A 19,790-nucleotide genomic window follows, 5' to 3' on the forward strand; every position below is an offset into this window, starting at 1 on the left:
ACGTCGAACGAACTATGGAGACAGTAAGGGCCGAATGCATAGACCATACTATTACTAAAATTTAGTATTAAGTTTAACTAAATCGGAATTTCGGTATGCACAGGTTGTGAAGTATTAGTGGGGCTTATTTTTTAAGTGCATTCGTGCAGAGAATATTTAGTCGCCGATTGGCCGTACTAAATTGCTATTTAGTGCTACTTTTCACAACATGGAAGCTGTAGGACGCATTGTGGATGACGAGTTTGTGGAATTTGTGCGATATGCTAGGGATGTTCCCTACAATCCGCCGCCTAGAAAGTATCTTCGAGATGGGGATAATCCATTGGAATGTTTTAGTGATGAAGAGTTTGTGAAACGTTTTCGTTTCACAAAAGAAACTGTAATTGGTACCATCGTGCCCCTTGTTGCGGCTGACAATGGAGATAAGCGTGGTTTGCCGGTGCCAGCAATTGTTAAAGTTACCACTGCACTACGCTTTTATGGTAGTAACAGTTTTCAGGTACGTGAGAGTAAAATTTATTTAAAGTGTCTGACGACAGGTATGTTGGTTGTAAATGAGGTGTAACTGATAGAAATACATTTACCTATTTATTGTCTTTTTTCGTAATGCTGTCATAAACATGCCTATTTACCCGATATTTCTTTTAAGAGAGAAATTACTAACCTGTGTTCGTTATTTTTCAGATTGTTTGTGGTGACCTTATCCACTTGAATCAAGCAACAGTAAGCAGAATTATCAAGGTTAGAGTTGCTTAAGTTTAGGTTATGTACATCATCATTTTGGAAGACAGTTTTGTGCCCTTCATTTGACATGTTAATTTCCATTAAAAAGTAGGAGCAGGGCATTTGGGAAAAAAGTTGAAAATAAATATTTCGAAATAATTTTTTTTTTTTTAGCAAGAGACCCCAAACTAGGCTATTACCCCAAATTGTCTATCTAATAACAGTTTGGTATTAAGAGTTTTCTGGAAAAATTTGTAGGTGGATTACTGTTTACATGCTAAATGAACCGATAAAGTAGTGACTAACAAAACAAGTTAATTTGTCATGGTAATACATTGTGCTGCCCTATTAATGTTGGTAATCATGGCAATAAATATTATAGAGCAGTTGTTTAAATTGTTAAAATTACGAGGCATTTACCTACACTTTTATGAGTTTGGAGTGAGTAGTTTATATTTAAATTATAAGTATGTGAAACATATTTTACAGGTAACTTCAAATGAGCTGGCAGGACATTTGCTGCAGTATGCACACTTCCCAGGACCAGGAGGTATTCGTAGTAACCAGAGGAAGTTCTACGATTTGGGTGAATTTCCTGGAGTCACTGGTTGTATTGACTGCACGCACATCTGTATTAGTAATCCTGGTGGCCAGTTTCCTGAGTTGTACCGTAACAGAAAACAGTACATGTCCTTGAATGTTCAGGTTTGTGTAGATAATTATTATGTTTGTGTCGTAAAAGAGAGGTAATTTCGAAAACACTTTTTTGGAGCACTAAAGCTGTTCTTATATTTTAACCTGAAAATAGTGTTTATAAATTGCTACTGATTTCTGAAAAATCACAGTTTATTGATTACATTACATTACCTTTGCATTGATGTGGCCACTCTCATTTTTTGCTTTCCTAGGTGGGCAAACCTCACGTTCACAACATCCATTCCGAGGCCACATTTGTGCATGTTCAGCATAAATATTACAAGTTTGTGATAGTGTGAGAATGGGAGATGGGTTAAGTTAGTAACATTTAAGTTATTTTAAAATATTTCAATGGGTTGATATAATTAGTATAGCTACAATAAAAATACTGTTAGATGTTTTTAATGGTAGCTTTGGAATTGCCATGTAGCATAACAACCAATTAATATCAGTGCATTCTGTGGCCTAAACAGTTCCTAAATTCATTGGAGGTCACGGAAGTTTGCAGTTCGCACAAGCAACTTCAATAATTGTACATACTATAAATAAAAACGTGAATAAAAGATGTCTATATTGTCTTTCATATACTTAAATGACAGAGAAATTAATTTTTGAGCTTTGTTTAAAATATTAAAAATAGTGTGGGCTGGTAATTAGGTTACGTTAGCTACATTTAAAATAGTGATAAATTGTGTGTGGTTGGTTAGGTGAGGATAGCTGTATCTTATATTAGCAATTCCTTAGCAACTGATAACATTATTTTACAGTATTTTTTGTGTAGGTTATTTAACTTAATAGACCAGTCTCATGATTTGACTTGAGTTCTCGAAATCATATACACAGACCCATGTGGGAAAGAAAAAATGGCTACAGGTGTGTCAGTGCACACACATTGTAATGTGCACTATAAACTGAATATTCGGAATCTGGTAGGAATTTAGAAATTATATTTTCAGGAAAATTACAGGAATGTTTCAGGTGTTCAAAAAAATTATTTAGGAATTTTATTATTAATGAATGGAAAATGCAGCGGTGTGAGAATTTAACAAAAAATTGAATTCATTACTGTACTTGAGATGATAATTGAGAATTTATTTTTAGTAACCTGCTTCTGCATTCGGTAAAAACCTTAAACAAGTTTAAAATTAAATTAAACCGTTAATCATATAGATTTTTAAATGGTAACCATTTTTAGAGATTCTTTAGTATTTACTTTTTTTTTGTACAGCCAAACATTATATGAATTTTAAGTGTTTGGGTAATTTAACAAATGTATGTATATACATTAGGTTGTTGCAGGTCCTAACCTCGAGATCATGGACATTGTAACACGATGGCCTGGCAGTACCCATGATGCCAGGATATTTAGTAACAGCAGGGTGATGGTTAGGTTTGAAAATCAAGGACTCCCAGGAATACTTCTAGGAGATAATGGGTATCCACAGTTACCATTCCTGTACACACCAGTACTGGTTCCAACGACAGCAGCTGAGATCAGATACAATTTAGCTCACAGAAGAACAAGAAACATTGTGGAACGGTTATTTGGAGTGTGGAAGAGGCGGTTTGCATGCCTTGGGCAAAAACTACGAACGAAACTGGCTACTTCAAACAAGGTTATTCTTGCATGTGCTGTGCTGCACAACATTGCGGTTCAGCATGAAGAGCCTTTGCCACCTCCAGTAGAAGAACTTCGTGTTTTACCCATAGTGCCAGTTGCAAACTTGCGTCCACGCAACCACCGAGGAGCTGCAATGAGAGCAATGTTTATTGAACGTCATTTTGTGTGAATGCATTACGTAGTTTCCGTGGTTTTCTGTACATAACTGCTTCAAATGTATTTTTTAATTTTTTTTAATAGTTTCAGTAGTGAATTAATTTTTTTTTATTTTTCCAGGCACAGTCTAGAACATGGAATGTAATAGGCCTCTTGGGGAATCTCGCCATGTATATAAATATAGGAGATAACGCATTGAGCACTATACCTCCAGAGAGCTTCCTCTAAGGTGATGTGGAAACTGGTGCAATGGGTCAAAAATGTGAGTAAATGGGTAAGTTTCCTGCAATGTGTATGTAATGATGTTTATTTGTTCAGTTTTTTTATACAATTGAAATTTAGTGAAGCTTTTGTTTTCTTTTAACAGGTTTCTGTGTTGTTAAGCGATTACATAAAAAATATACCTTTTTAAGGTGTCATTTAGCAGTCTTTATCCTAACATTTATTTAACCACTTTGCAAATCTTAAGTATCTAATAAAACTTTAGCATTTCATGATGTGGGTTATGTGAGGCCTATGGGAATCGGAGAAATAGTTAAGCCTTATGTATATAAATGAAAAGTGCATATTATCAATGAATTTCAATGAGTTTTTTTATTAATTATTCATGCATATTAATGTCGTGATAGAACATACCCTAATTTAACCAGCTGCATTTCTCAAGCCTCGTAATTACTGATTTTAAAATAAAGTGATTTGTGTGTTCATAATAATTACCAAGCTATATAGATGCAGAATAAATACTTCAACAAGATTTATATTGCACTGAATAAAGTCTCAATGATTTTAATACAAAAGCATGTGTGTCTTTTTTCCCCTTTTCCTTGTGCCAATGTAAGTGTATTGTGTGGTGTAGGGTGAGATTTGCTTGGAGACAGACTAGACACACTGACACTGCAGGTAACGGAAAGATTACTGCTAAAAGGTCCACAGTGATGAGAGTGATCACAATGGAGGAGTGTGTCTGACAATATAATTGGCCAGTGTTCAGCCCTTTTGCAGCAAGTTAAAAATTTTTAGTATCCTTGAAACCTGGTTTTCTAAATAATGAAAGAAAAATTGACAATAGTAGATACCAGATACTCTTAGAATTAGTGTATGTATATAGCAGTAAAATAAGTTCTAAAAAGTTTTAACCAACTATCTAGAGATATATAAATAGCTTATCACCCTGCTTTCAGCACCATTTATTGCTGTGTATGGTAAAGTCGAGTGAGAGACAAGAGATCTGTTTTTAGAGATTAGTGGTCATAAAAGCATTGGTTATGCAAAAAACAATAAATTGCTAATGAGTCCTCTTGGAATGGTCTGTTGCAATTTTAACATTTTTGCAGGTATTACAAAATGATGGAAAGTCGAAATAATGTCAAATATTTACATTTATTATTAGTCTGATGTTAGAGTTGTAACTATGTACACTGTTTAATGTGCTTAAAAATTAGCCAAACCTTCCTCTTATTATAAATGTTGTATGCATACTGTTATGCCTTTAATTGTCTATTTTGCTGTTTAACATTAAAGTTTCACTGCAGTTTATAAACGGGACTAAACTATAGCAGCAGTTAACACAGTAAGTTCTAACACTAATTTAAATAACATAGCAATATAAAACAAACCTATTGCTAGATTAGGTTTCAAGAGAATATCACATTGGACCAGTGCAAAACCAGGCAAGGTTCAAAATGCATAAACATCGCTGTATAAATATGCAGAGATAAATAAAGGAAGAAACAACATTTTTGAAGCTTAGCATAAATGTTTGATCTTTAACAATGTGTACAATAATAAACAACTAATTGTCATTCTAAAATTTCACAATATTTTATTTTTTTAAGAAGCCATTAATTTTAAAAAGAGAAGATCTTTGGAAATAAAGTGAATAATAACTAAATTGAATGTTTTTCTTATATAAGCTATATTAATAATAAATTAAATCTATGCTAAACTGTTCAATATATTAATAAAAAAAATTTTCTGAGCAGCTTCTTAGAAGTAGATGAATTGGAACATGCGTAAATGGTTGGTTATGTCAGTTGTATTAATTATTTGTATAAATCTTGGAATTTTAGGGAATTTATTAGTCATTAATGTTGCTTACCTACCCTAAACAGTCTTTTCTCTTAATTTTTAATACATATATGTCTCAGAGGGTGCTAATGTAGTTACATGAAAATTTATAAACATATTTGCAAAAATATTTAAGACTACATACAGTAATTTCCAAGAGTAGGTGCACTTACGGGAGAAACAAAATTCAAAAATGGTTATTTTGATTACTTATCTGCAAAAATGTATAAAAGTATTTTAAACCACTTATTTCCTTGACATATCACAAAGTTGTTAGATAACATTATCAAACTAAATAAGAGAAGCTCAATAAAATAATTTTCAGACTTTTATTTCAATATTTTCAGTTGGAAATTGAATCAGTATTGTCTATGGTCAAGCAAAACATACAATTACAAATAAAATACACTGTTCAATACCTACCAACACTAGTTGTTTTCAATCACATTTTCTAATCATTAGTTGGAGTACACCACAACACCACAGATGACCACACTTGTCAATATTTTAACGAACCCCCAAAATTTTAATAAATTCAGTTACTGTCTGCTTATGAATGTTGTCATTTGTAAATGGTCCCAATAATTATAATTTGGATTCCTAATCATACATATGAAAAATAAATAACACATTGCTCATTTATGTTGTATACACCTTCTCTTAGGAACATTGAATTTTCAGCTGCATTTGGTAATTTTAAAGGAAAGCCTCTTTCCTGAACAAAAAAAAATCTAATCAAAATTCTGATGTTTTTACTTACATGTTATGCAATTTTTCTCTGTAAGATACTTCAAATATTTTGCAGTAGTTTACATTTTTAACAAGTAGATAAGTCAGGTATATTTATTTCAAATACTGTGTGATACTATGAAAAGGGATGGGTTTGCTACATCAAATAGTGGGCATGGGATATATTAGGTGTGGTAAGTTCAATTTAAAATCCTTGATTAAGTATTATGGATCATTAGTATTTAATTAAGCTATGCTAGAAACATTTCAGATCATTTAAATAATTTCTTAGTTTTACCAATTTGAAATGTCTCTTCATTTAACCCAACACACCATCCTAACTCTCTAATATTTGTAATGCTACTAACCTAACCAGTCGCTGACACAACTTCAAACAGTATATTTTTATATGGCTTAACAAACTTAACTGTTTAAACAATTTCACAGTTAGCTAACATAATAACCAACAACTCTCACAATTTTACACTATCTATTATATAACTTAATCTAACCACTCCTTAAAAAGATTCAATCTGGAAAATTGTAAACAATATCGCAATGCCCTCTTAGATAATGTTTGGAAAATATGTTAGGACATTAATAAAAACTGGTTTTTGGATTTTTTTTCAGCTAAGAGGCTTTCTTTCAATTTTACCGTGCCATTTTGCAGAATTTTACTAAGTGCAATTTAGAAACCACAGGAAAGAATAAATACAAATAAGGGCATAATATAAAAATGGTTATCGACTGTAATATGCAAGCAATTTACAGTGTTTTCCCGTTTCCTGATTTCATTAATTCCATTCGCAACTTGTGTTCTTCTTCACAATGATTCTTTGCCTGCTCGTGAAGCTCTTTTGTATATATTGCAGCAGTTCTTGCTGCCCTCACTCGCAGTTTCTGCTCAAGCATCAAAAGCTTATGATGCTCAATTTCCCGCTTTTCTGTACTGTTAAGTTTATGCAGGCGATGCTGCAGTTCATCTTCAATTGCTACTTCACGACGTGTATTTGACTTATTGGAGCGTCCAGAAAGGAGAGCATCCTTCTTTCTCACCTGTGGGCTGTCAACCTCCACCTCATAAGTAATTTCTTCTTCAGACATAGATTCTGAAATGGGCAGCTCATAGTCATGGTCCAATGCAATTACTGCCTGGTACTTAGCAGCATTTTCAGCACTGTCTGCGGAAACGACCATGTCATGATCGCCACCATCTACAATAAAGTGCTGTGTCCCAGCTAATGCCACTTCCAATTCGGGGTTCGTGGAGGGCTCCTGGACAAATGGACCACCACCAGTGGCCATTCGCTGCCTTGTGTTGGCAGCAAGGATCTTCTTCCTCTTCATTTTCTCATTTTCCCAACATTTCTTTAGTTGGGATGCAGTACGCTGCAACAAAAAAAGTAAAAACAATTGTAGTAATGCCATAAGTTCTGATAACTTTTCCAACATGCACAGTTTTATTATTTCAATAATGATGGAAAAACACAAACTTCTGAAAGCATAAAATGTATATTTTATGCAGAATATAATCCATCTAAAATACCACAATCTGATTTTATTAGCCTATTTAAATAGTTAATTTAAGTGATAGTTAAATGTGAAAGAAAAAATCGGCCAAAAATAATCTTTGCAGATGAGATATTTTAGAAAATTTTTATACACCCTTCAATGTAAAATAATTAAATTATTAACTGCTTAATGTCGCTGCTTTCAATAATGTGTATTAGAATTATGCAGAAATACATGATCAACTTTGGATTAACGAGAGGCAGTTAATAAAAAAATTTATAATGAAACATTGGGTACTATATGCAGTCCAACAGATCATATGATATAAAAACACTAAAGTACGTTCCTTTATTTTAATAATTTGCTACTAACCTTGGAGACTTCTGAATAAGAATTGAAATCTTTTTCAATCTCCTGCCAAGCTTTCCGCTTTTCGGCGACGTTTTTGAAATCCGTTTTTTTGGCTTCCACTATTTTTGCCCTATTTTCCACTAATGAAAATAAAATTGACTTCTCATTCATAGAAAACCTTTCGGCAAATTGCCTCGGAGCACAATCCATAACGACCACGTGGATCGGTGGATACACAAATGTTTATTATTTTCACATACAAAAAAATAAATATACAATATAGGTTTCCTATTGGCCGAGGTTATGTCGTCATGAACGACGTCATTGATTTCGGGCCTTATTCGAGTAAACTCGGCCACCTTCGTAATTAAGTAGCATTCTTCACTTTACTTTGTAAAACCTAGCCGGGATATACTAAAATATTTCTAACATACGAAATTTAGTGAACTTCAAATCCTTCACTAAAGGAAGTACGAGTAGACACTTGGCTTCTAGTAGAATCTGTGCATACGGCCCTAAGTGGTCACTTTTATCTGGCGAGTGTCCAGACCTCACCTTCTTAGACCGTGGTAATGACACAATAAATCCCACTTATTTGCATTCTGCAGCAGACGCCATCTATCGGCGCCGGGTGCATCACCATGTTACAGGTTACGAGCGTAGTCATAGAGATTTAGGTAAAAAATATCCTGCGGTATCGGGGCAGCCATGTTTGTTTCAGGGACCGTGCGACCGGAAGGAGAATCTGATAGATTATTTATCACGCCTGGTAATTCTCTACCTCTGATACTCTCATGCCCGCCTGATACAACCAGTATCAATCAGTTCAACATTCACTGCAGTTCGTCCTGGCCGTGTATCATCACCATGTTGCGGGCTGTCATGCTTTGTAGTTAGTATCTTTATAGTGAAATAAGGAATGGATAAGTGCACGAAAAAGACTTCATTTGTGTGGAATTTTTTCACGGAAAATAATGAGTTTGCTAATTATAATTTGTGTAAACAAAAACTGAGTTATAAATCATCGACTAATCTGAAGAAACATTTGAAAAAACATTGATATAGTATGCTCACTAATGTACCTATCTGTTTTTTTATTTTTTATTTTTGATAAAATCGTGAATTTTTAATGTATAAAAACACTAGTTACTAATTGTTTTCGAAAAAAGAAAGTCCATATGTTGATTACATCTGTTATTAGTGTCAACTGAGAATTTATTTGCATTTTCATAGCTGTTAGGTGCACAAATATAAATATTATATCTTGTATTAATGTACTTTTTAATATTAAAATTTCATTAGTTTTATTATTGAACGAGACGGTGCACGCACTGCGCACTGAGCGTACTTTGAAGTAGGACAATAAACAAAACGACTTGTAACCAGGGCTGCCACTCTGATATTCATGAAAAACCTAGATAACCTACAAAAAAAACCAGACACATGGGTAAAAAAACCCAGATGCGTCTAAAATTCTATCGTTGAAAATATTTGCGTACTAATTCAAAAATATAAACATAACTGGTTTTAATATAAAACAATTAATTACCTTACAAGACTGAAAACGGTTAAATACAACCAATACAAGAAAATTACACTGCAGCAAAATGGCTGTATAAGTAATTCTTGGACCAGCACATATAAAAAAACCTACAAATATATACATGACAAAACAAACACCATCACTGCATTCTTTAAACCGGTAATTGTTTTTATAAAACTGCATCATGTACGTTAGTCTTTATTCAGAGTCTGATTCTACAAGATTGGTTTGAAGGTTAATTGTTGCATTGGTTTTGTGTTCTGCAAGCCTCTTTGAAGAATGTGTCTAATTTAATATTCGACTTAGCTTCTTGAAAACTAGTTTTGTGTTTATATGTATTTTTGTGTGTGAAACACATAGACTTGACGTCGTCCGGCCGACGACCACCCCAGAGCCCGACCTGCACCCGCCAGTATACGCTCCCGCTAACGGAACACACCCCTGGCCATGGCCCACCCGAGTCAGGCGAGCTGAACAGCGATTAAAGGCAAACCCGCGAAAACCTGAGTAGACAAGAGAAGAACCGTACCCATTCCTCCTGGAACATTAAATTAGGATTTTAGCGACAATAAAGTCTCTTCCAGACACACCCATTTAGAGTCTAGCGTAATGAGGTCAAACCTGGCGCAAGAGAGGCCGAGCCTCCCTCGGACGCCATGCCAGTTCGGCAGTTCAGCACAGCTCACGGACCGGGGCGGACCTACGTCCCACGGAGGGGCAACAACCTTTGTCTTCATCGAAAGTAATGTCCGGTAAATATAGTCACTAATTAACAGAACCCCTTTTTTAACTTAACCTCTCCGTGAGTACCCGGTCCCCCTTTTCGGTCCAGGACCTAATCCGACCGCATCAGTTTAAAGACACCCCGCACCACACTTGGCCAGCGGGGTTGATCTTCAGTATACGGCACGGGCCGCCTCCCGCAACTAACAGAACTTTACTTAAGGTCACGCGCACTGCGCTGACCACAAACCTGCAAGGGAGCTTGGACAAACTTAATTGCGGTGCGTGTTTCACCACAGTGGGCACAACACCCGCGCAGAGACATTCGTATACGGGATTGGCCGTCTCCAACCGCCCACCCCTTAACTCAGTGTATTTTTGTGTCCCGTATTTTGTATTACTAACTTACGTTACCCGAGTAACGAGTGCCACGTAACTTGTGCGCGCCCCCTTAATTCAGTGTATTTTTGTGTCCCGTATTTTGTATTACTAACTTACGTTACCCGAGTAACGAGTGCCACGTAACTTGTGCGCGCCCCCTTAATTCAGTGTATTTTTGTGTCCCGTATTTTGTATTACTAACTTACGTTACCCGAGTAACGAGTGCCACGTAACTTGTGCGCACCCCCTTAATTCAGTGTACTTTTGTGTCCCGCCTTTGTATTACGAAATTACGTTACCCGCGTAACCAGTGAGACGTATGAGACGTAACAGCGTCCGAGGCCCACGTAACGCGGAACACAAACAATACGGCGCCACGGAATAACGAGTAAACCCCCCCCCCCCGGGGACCTCTGTAGAGTGTTGTATTGTGTACGACTCGCTCCTATGAATAAAAGGTACGACACCACCACCTCAACTCCACGTCTCTTATTTAAACATCATCTCACGCAACACCGCCGCCGGCCCTAGTGGGCCACGCAGGGGCACATATATCCACGACCCCAAACTCACGACTAGAGCCGAGCTAGTCTGGCGCCCACCCGGACAATACGTATCAAGAACCGCCTTTTCCCACTAGGAGCCACACCGGGACTCGAGCCCGAGACCCCGGACGACGGCAGACTTGTTTGCATTTATCAAACAGATATTGCAACAGATACAGTAGCTACTACCTTTATTATTGTTTTAGGTATAAAAATAATTAAAATTATAAAAAACCTAGAATTGTTGGAATTCATTATTTAAAAACCCAGAAACCCAAACACCATTGGAAAAACCCAGATCTGGGTGGAAAAACCCATGAGTGGCAGCCCTGCTTGTAACAATATCACTTTGCGCCTCTCCTTCAAGGCTTCAACGCCTTCCCCTGCGCTTCCTCCCCCACATTCTTTCCCTTCTTTATCCCTTATTCGTCGTTCCTGCTCCCTCCCCTTTCACAAGCTCCGCCCAAGTGACCGTCATCTGCGATCGGGTACTGCGCTCATTGGCCGTGGTGTTGTTCCAGGTGAATTCTGAACTGATACTAAAGTCTCTGATACTTTTCAAGTGTACTCGTTTGCCGTTCCTGATACAGGCGCGTATCAGTGACAAAGTACCAGGTTGATACTTTTCGACCCACCTCTAGTGCTCGCTACAGATTATCTTCCCTCCTCCCTCTGGATTGGCCCTTGGGTGCTCGCTCTAGAACTCCTTCCCTCTGGAGCGGCCCTCGGGTGCTCACTCTAGTAGTCCCACTACTCCCCCTCCCCCTTGGAGCGGCCTTTGGGTGCTCGCTCAAAGGCCCGAATTCAGAGTTGACCTTCGAAAGCGCATCCAACTCTCATACATCAAAAACGCCTTTCGAATGACTGCCAGCTGAAAGCTTGTTCCCATCCACTTTCAGTGAAGATCTGGCAACATGGCACAAAAATTTTCTTAGATCAAGTACTTGGAGTGTGTGTGGAAAAGCGCCCTATTTCATTTCGATTGTCTTTTGTTTGCTCTCCCGCTGAAAATAATATTTTGTTTGGATTGGGTTAGGGTGACCAGACACTGATAATAAAAAAGGATGACATTCATCTCGCAAAAGGAGGACATTTCACTAAAAAGGAGGACAATATATATTTTTTTAAAAAAAGCCATGAATTAATTACAATGGAGTACGATATTTTACAATGTTTTGGCATTTAATACAGTTTCAGTATAAAGAATCAAACAAACTACGCATATACAGCAAATTGAAAACACGTGCTTCTGCATGTGCTGCTACCTGTCAAGCTGTCGTAGTACTACTTCTAGTGGGATGACTCTGCGGACAGCGCGCGCTTTGCCCAGAGTGTAACTGCAGGAATTATCTCACTTTATAAAAAAACCGGACATTTTGGAGCATTAAGAAAAATCCGGCCGGATGCAAAAAAAATACATAAAAAGGAGGACATGTCCTCCTTTTGCCGGACCTCTGGTAACCCTACACGAGGTTGAGAAATTTTCTTAAGATGGATACGTTGCCTAAAATTATAGTGTTTTCTCCAAATGAAAAAGCGATTATTTTTTATCTTGTGAGAAAGCACAAAACCGTAATCGAAAACAAAACAAAAAAAACAGATGCAGTTTCTTACAGAGGAAAAAAAATTGTGTTTCGAACTCTTGATCCCGACAAAAATCAAACGGGTCTGCTAAATTTCTTATATACCTTCGCGGAACTGGATTTTCATTTTTAAGATCATCAAAAAATTCAAAAACCTCGTCAATGTGATTTGGAAATTCATCCATATCTTCTGCCATCGCTACAAAACACGTGTCTGATGCACACTTTGCAGGCGAAACTATTTCTTTAAAAACGCATATTTAATTCCAAAACATATTTTACATATCTGCCATATGACAAAAATGTTTTAAACAATTACAAACATACATGAACACGTTTTTATGTGGGAATTATATATTAAAACCATCAACTGCTCCACCAATTTTCAACTGAACAGGCATTCGAATGAGCTTCAAACCACATTCACTTTCAAGTGGTTGGCTCTCCTTATCCAGCAGTCAACCAACCACTGAAAAACGTCTCTGCCGAGCAGCTTCAATGGAAAAGCCTTTCGGTGTGTGGATAACCGTCGAAAGAGCTCTCTGAATTCGGCCCTAAGGCTTCCACTAACCCCCCCCCCCTTTTAACCCCCACCCCATCCTCTTGCCCAGCAAAAGGGCCGGTAAGAAGTACCCTAAGGGGAACAAGGTGAGTGGCAAAGAGCATCAGGGAGCCCATCAACTGGGATACGTCTCTGGACCTGTGGATGCTGTGGCATCCAGCCCAGAATACAACCCCCCTTCACTCCTTCGACTTCGCCCCCGTCCCCTACTCTCCCACACACCTCCCGCCTACCGAGCCCCTGTTTCCTCATCCCCCGACCCCCAACAAGACCTGCAGCCGCTCCCTGGTCCTCGTTGAAATCCCACCCTCTCCAGCTCGGCGTCCACCCAGCCCCTCTCCGCCGGACTCGCTGCCCGACTCCAGGAGCTGTTTGGCAGCAGCGACTGAGGTCATCCAGCACAGGGAGTGTGCACTCCCACCCCTGGCCTCTCCAGCACCAGCCCCGGTTCCGGGACACATCAGCCTCCTGGACAATTAGGAAACAGTTCTCAATACTGTTTAGGGCCAGTGCTTATTAGAAGTAGGGACTTCCTCCCACCATCAACAGCCATCGATCCTAGTGGATCACGCAGGGGCAAAAAACTCATGACCACCTCAGTTAAGTCTCAAATTAACCTGGCGCCCTACCGGAGATTTCCTTTGGAGCCACTGAAAACCACTAGGATCGTCCCAGTTCTCGATCCCGAGACCGCGGGTGACAACAGTTGCTTTAACTTATAAAAAATCTCTGAAAATTAATTTCATTATGTAAGAAATATTTTTTGTGATTTAAATTTATTCAGGCAAAAGATTTAAAAATCCACAAAAATAATAATATTTAAAAAATTATGTCCAGCACTGTGATGCATAATTTAATTTAAAAATCAAGAAAATTCTGAAAAGATAGCACAGTTTAAAAATAAACTTTGATATTGTGACATGATTTTAAAAATATTTAAGGTTATCTGTCCAAATTGAATTGATGGAAAAAATTTGTAGTCATTTTCTGTCCAGTACCTACTCCCCCTACAACTTGTTTGTTAAATATATTGGAGACAAATGTTAGGGCCGATATTATGACCTCCGGCTAAATCCTCAGGTTAGCTAGCCTCTAGGTAAGGCTAGCCTCCGGTTAACGAACGAGGGGTGTATTATGACCCATACTTAGCCTGCGGTTGGCTAACCGGAACCTGACGATGCGTGTGGTGTAATAATGGGTGTGTTGGTAATGAAATAAAACAGAATTTGGTAACTTTTGTTGCAAGACAGTTACTTTTTCTGGTAGAATGTTAGTCAGCTGTTTGTTTGTATTGTGATTCGGAATGTTTACAGCTGCAGTAAAGAAATATGCCGCGAACTTTATCTTGCAACAGATATAATTAAATTAACCAAAAACTACTTTGACGTCAAACCTGCTTTGTATTAAACCATAAAATTACAATTTACGATTCAAAACCGTGTGTTTTCAACTTTACTCTTGTATTGAAACTCATGATTTTGTTAGTTTATATATTAAGCCAAAACTAACGAAGTAATTCTATACCAACAAATAAATAGGGGATGATTATTTTGCTAGAGAACACTTATTTCTTTCATAAATTTATTTCATAATCAAATAATATAGACCCCGTTTCGGGAAAATACTTGTCGATTTTCATTTCACTGGTGTAGGTTTCATTTTTGTACTAATAGTTTCGTATCACGTATCCAAATTAATCCGATCCTGATGGAATTAGTTTGTGGTATAGGATGCTTGCTGTTTTAATTTAGTAGGTCGAGAGATCCTAGATATAGGCCTATTCACTGGGGAAATAATTATGATTGTAAAATGTATACGAAATATGCTTTTACAAGACCTGACATAATTTGTTTGCATCGTGATATGTTAGGTATTTTGTGTTGTGTACAGAATTTTTCAACATTCTAAATTAAAACAGCAAGTATAATGTAAAACAAGACCAACATATAAAGAGTCATGCCGATAGGATCGAGGGATAAACTTGGATACGGTAAACAGAATAATTCCAGTGCTGTTTTCGTTTTGCACTTGCGTGGCAGGTAGATAAGTAGGTACCTAATGGTTTGTAAGATAGGGAAGGGATAATTGGGTAACATTTATTTTCACATTCAATTGTATTCATTGAATTATAACCACGTCTGAAGTCGCATGCAGTGCATTTCATTCCCGGCATATGTCCATTGTATTACAAATAAAAATTCACAGATACAACTTCCACGAAAACACGCATTTTATAGGTACCTACCGGTAATAATAACCCTCGTTTTGCAATTTTAAAATTCACTTATTTACACATATTCTTAAGTTTAGATACATAGCATACGTTTATGTACTTCGTGATCAATTAAAGTCAAATAATAATACACGACTCGACGAGAATAGAAAAGCGTGACTACACTTTCATGCCATGTAATTTTTAATAAAACTTTGACGAATGCGAAGCATTTTACATTTAGTAATAAATTATTCCATCGCATCCTGCAAATATTCAATAGAATTCCTCAAATAGTCATCATCACTAACAACAACTAACCTCGCCTGATACATCGCCATTTTATTTTCTGTTGCTTAGCCTCCGGTTAAGCAGCTAGCGGCCGGTTCATCCACCCGCTAGGTTAGCCGGAACTTTAACTGGAAGGTAGACGTTAACAGGGAGTCATAAAACCGAAATAAGAGCTAGCATGCGGTTAAATTTTAGCCGGAACTTTAGCCGGGGGTCATAAAACCAGCCCTTTAGTGTTGCAGGGCCTTCATAGGTCTTTCCGTAAGGTGTTGAAGCACCTGAAGAGGCCAAAATGGATTATAATCACACTACATTAATATTTTTAAATACGATCTATGACACTCGAAAAAAGTAAAATCTTAAAAATTTTTGATGTTTTTCCTAAACACTCATTAACTCTCGTAGCATAGTCAAATGCACACCGCCTTTTTGTGCAAGGGTTTCCAGGTTCAAAGTTCCCCTATCCCGACATTCTTCTTCTTCTTCTTCTTCTTCCTTGATTGTTATGGCCTGGGGTGGTACCCGTTCAGCCAGAAAGGAACAAAATTGAGGGGGAAAAGATGCATTTCACACATGAATTACACAAAACATGGCCGTATGAGAAAACTCGGCCACAGCCATTCTCTCGACGTCTGCAAATACCTTGCGTCCACTGTACGTGCCGTTTGACGTTCGCCGATTTACTGACGTCGTGACGAGGTGTCACGCCTCGTCGCCGGACATCCTCTTCGGTTGGAAGCCGAAATAGAACTGATGAGCTGGGACTTGCTCCGCGTCGTATATTACCGTTGAAGACTAATGCGAAACTTGCGTTTTCACGACGCCATGTTGAAGTTAGATCTTGACACCATTTGAGAACAGAAATTGAAATACAGCGTGGTACACAGGCACAATAGGTTGACATAATACATATTCTCGATTGTATGGAGGAAATTTACCTTCTCTATTAAGGTTTTGATAGAATTCGTCTCGATTTTTCATCAGCGGACATTGAAATAAAATGTGGTTGATGTCATGAGTAGCTGTCCCACATTCACAATCGGGAGAAGCTACAATATGTAACTTATATAAGTGACTCTTAAAGCAGCCATGATTTGATCGTAAGCGAATAAGTGTCGTGCAAAACGATCGTCCGTGGTGGTTAGAGAACCATGGGCTTTTTTGTAAGGAGGGTTGGAGTAATTTGTACGACCTTGATATTTCGATTCTTTCCCACTCCAGAGACCAGAGCGTCCGCATTTCCTGGTAAAGTTCCCGAAACATGACTTCCACAATAGGGGTAGCGACGGGAATTCCTTTTGTGGCGGCCATTTTGGCCATGTTATCAACCATGTCGTTATGTTCAATCCCCATGTGGCTCGGTATCCATGTTAATGATATATGTATACCCTGTCGTGTCAGGGAATAAAGACGATAGGTAATATTTATTATGATATCTGGAGATTTATGCGATAGTTTAGTGGTCTGTAAGGCAGAGAGAACACTGTAGGAATCGGAGAGTATCATAATTCTTTCATGTTTTCCATTTTCACAAAATTCTAGGGCTTTACAGATGGCATAAGCTTCTGCATAAAAGATCGTTGCCTCAGTGGGTAGTTTAAATAAACCAGATTTCTTGAGTTGAGGAACATAGTAAGCGGAGCCAGTAACATTGTCAAATTTAGATCCATCAGTATATATATGAAGGGTTCCAGGATGGGTTCGCAAGATATCCTGGTGCATGTAGTGCACTTCGCGTGGAACAAGTTGTTTATTGACAGGAAATGGGTTATGCACCTCACTAACATAAAACAGCGCTTGATAGTCCATAGTGAAATATGCCGGGCGGTCATCCAGTGGTAAAATAGTGGAATAATTCTGAAGGCATGGTGTAATGTCGAATCCCAATTTCTTAACAGTATTACAGAGTGGATGTAGTCTGTATGTGGAAGTACGGATCCAATAACGGTTTTGCAGATATCGTTGTTGTAGATGGAAGGGAAAGATGTTGGCTTCCACATGAAGTGATGCAATAGGTGTTGATTTCATGGCTCCCAAACAAAGTCGAAGGCAACGGTTTTGTATCTTCTGTACAGTAGTTAGGCGTGTAGCGCATATGTGGACCATTAGAATGCAGCCGTACTCTAGTTTCGAGAGAATGTAAGCTTTATAAAATAACAGAAGCGTGGCTGGGTCTCCACCCCAGATGGTATGACTCAGAACCTTAATCATATTAACAGCTTGGTACACTTTAGTGGTCATACGTTGCACCTGGCGGTGCCATGTTAATGACCATCCAGTTCTACGCCTAGATAACAGTGTGATGATACAATAAGAAGTTTCTCATGATAAATACGTATGTTGACAGTAGAGCGGTCAAAGCGTTTGCGGGTAAAGAACATAATTCTGGTTTTTTCTAGAGATATAACAAGTCTGTTGTTGTCTAGCCAGACCTCCAGTTTGTTTAGAGCATCATTCATCTTCTCCTCAGCATCAAGCTGATGTGGTGCTAGATGATAAAGCACAATATCATCTGCATAGGCTAGAGACCTTACATGAGATCCAATGTGAAAAATCAAGTCCTGTACATACAAAATAAAAAGTAAAGGACTGAGTACCCCACCTTGCGGGGTGCCACAGTACACGTCTCTGGCGGAGCTATAAGTTTTGCCAATCTTTAAGTGAAGAGAACGATGTGCCAACAGGGAATGTAGAAGCTTAAGTATAGACGGTGGAATTCCAAGTTTGGTGAGCTTGTTCAAAAGAGTAGGAACATGAACTGTATCAAAAGCGGATACAAGGTCTATATAGCAAGCCGTCAGAATGTTCTTCTTAGCTAAAGCATCCTTCGCTTTCTGCACCAAGACAACAAGTGGGTCAATGGTAGAACTGTATTTACGAAAGCCAAACTGCTCATTTCTGATCAAGCGGTTGTGTTCTAGCCACCAATCCAGTCTCAATTTCAGTATATGTTCAAAAGTTTTGGCTACACAAGAAGTCAATGCAATAGGGCGGTATGAAGTGGCCAGAGCAGGATTTTTCCGTTGTTTAAGAAGCGGAATGATGAGGGCGTGTCTCCATTGATATGGTATGGTCCCTTCCTGAAGAATTCTATTCATGATAGTGAGAAGGACTTTGTGTCCTATTGGTGGCATTTCTTGAATGTGCTGGTACGTGATCCCGTCAATACCTGGGGATTTGCGGGAACAACGTAAGACTGCTTGATATTCCTGATACTGGATTTTGGATGTGAGAACCTCTGTGCCACCAGTTGGCGGGAGGGAAGGAGTGGCTTGATATTCATAGTGCAATTCCGGCCAAGAAGGCACATAGGCAGGTGCAACATGTTGGTGAATAGCTTCCAGTAGCTTGGGACCAATGGTGTCTGTAGAAGGCTGAGGTGGTTTATTTTGTAGTACCCGTAATACTTTCCAAATCTCTGTAGTAGAGGTATGTGCAGACATCTTTTGGCAGAAGAGCCTCCAATGTTGACGTTTACTGGATTTCACTTCCCTTTTGAAACGGGCTTGATGGGAGAGGTACAATAGAAAATTATCTCGATTGCTTTCATGCTTATACAAATTGTAGGCTTGTAAGCTCTTTGCGTTAAGTCTGGCACATTCCGGAGTCCACCAACCACAAAATGGTTTGCATGACCGAAGAGAAAGTTTTTTGGGTGGGGAACTGAGTTTTATAGCAGATGTGATGGAGTGTTGCCACAGATCATAAAGATCCTGTGTGGAGGTTTCAGCCACCATACCAGTAGTGAGAGTTTCTTCTATCTGAGTTTTGTAAACATCCCATGAAGTGCGGTAGAAGTCGAAGGAATAATACCAAAGCGGTGCAGTAGTGTCCCAGAAAGAGGAATGGTGCGACCTTTCAGCTGGTGTGGTAATCACTATAGGGTAGTGATCGCTCCCCATAGGTTCCGGCAAAGTGGTCCAGAAGAAATCTTGTGAAAGACTTGAAGAGCAGAAAGTTAAGTCTATAGCAGAGGCCCGGCGGTCAGTTGTGCCCATGTAGGTTACGTTTCCCGTGTTCAATAGAACGAAAGAAGAGTTAGTTATGTAGTCAGCTAAATTTTTCCCCGCTGTGTCTTGCACGGGATCCCCCCAA

The 19,790-nt window shown here is 38.3% G+C and overlaps 2 protein-coding genes across 3 annotated transcripts; one reads left to right on the top strand and one right to left on the bottom strand.

The window, feature by feature from the left end:
• On the top strand, positions 1-5,079 carry LOC134529562 (putative nuclease HARBI1). Of its 2 annotated transcripts, none has more exons than XM_063363783.1 (4): positions 1-499; positions 685-741; positions 1,213-1,428; positions 2,719-5,079. In XM_063363783.1, exons 1-4 carry the CDS (start codon positions 209-211, stop codon positions 2,746-2,748), a joined length of 594 nt encoding a protein of 197 aa, XP_063219853.1. In that variant the 5' UTR covers positions 1-208; the 3' UTR covers positions 2,749-5,079. The 2 variants fall into 2 exon arrangements, with proteins under 2 accessions (XP_063219853.1, XP_063219852.1); XM_063363782.1 differs by having other exon boundaries at positions 4-499; positions 2,709-5,079.
• A 499-nt stretch (positions 5,080-5,578) lies between these two features.
• Positions 5,579-8,411, bottom strand: LOC134529563 (myb/SANT-like DNA-binding domain-containing protein 3). Its single transcript, XM_063363784.1, has 2 exons — positions 7,877-8,411; positions 5,579-7,381 (listed from the first exon to the last, which is right to left on the bottom strand). Exons 1-2 carry the CDS (start codon positions 8,063-8,065, stop codon positions 6,758-6,760), a joined length of 813 nt encoding a protein of 270 aa, XP_063219854.1. The 5' UTR covers positions 8,066-8,411; the 3' UTR covers positions 5,579-6,757.
• Between the last annotated feature and the right edge of the window lie 11,379 nt (positions 8,412-19,790).

The sequence above is a fragment of the Bacillus rossius genome, chromosome 2 (assembly GCF_032445375.1).
Source record: "Bacillus rossius redtenbacheri isolate Brsri chromosome 2, Brsri_v3, whole genome shotgun sequence".
NCBI lineage: Eukaryota > Metazoa > Arthropoda > Insecta > Phasmatodea > Bacillidae > Bacillus > Bacillus rossius.

Coding starts and splice junctions, on each gene's coding strand:
- LOC134529562 (XM_063363782.1), top strand. CDS start 209: ATGGAAGCTGTAGGACGCATTGTGGATGACGAGTTTGTGGAATTTGTG. Junction 742..1,212: donor CAGTAAGCAGAATTATCAAG/GTTAGAGTTGCT, acceptor CATATTTTACAG/GTAACTTCAAATGAGCTGGC. Junction 1,429..2,708: donor ACATGTCCTTGAATGTTCAG/GTTTGTGTAGAT, acceptor TATATACATTAG/GTTGTTGCAGGTCCTAACCT.
- LOC134529563 (XM_063363784.1), bottom strand. CDS start 8,065: ATGGATTGTGCTCCGAGGCAATTTGCCGAAAGGTTTTCTATGAATGAG. Junction 7,382..7,876: donor CTTATTCAGAAGTCTCCAAG/GTTAGTAGCAAA, acceptor TTTTTGTTGCAG/CGTACTGCATCCCAACTAAA.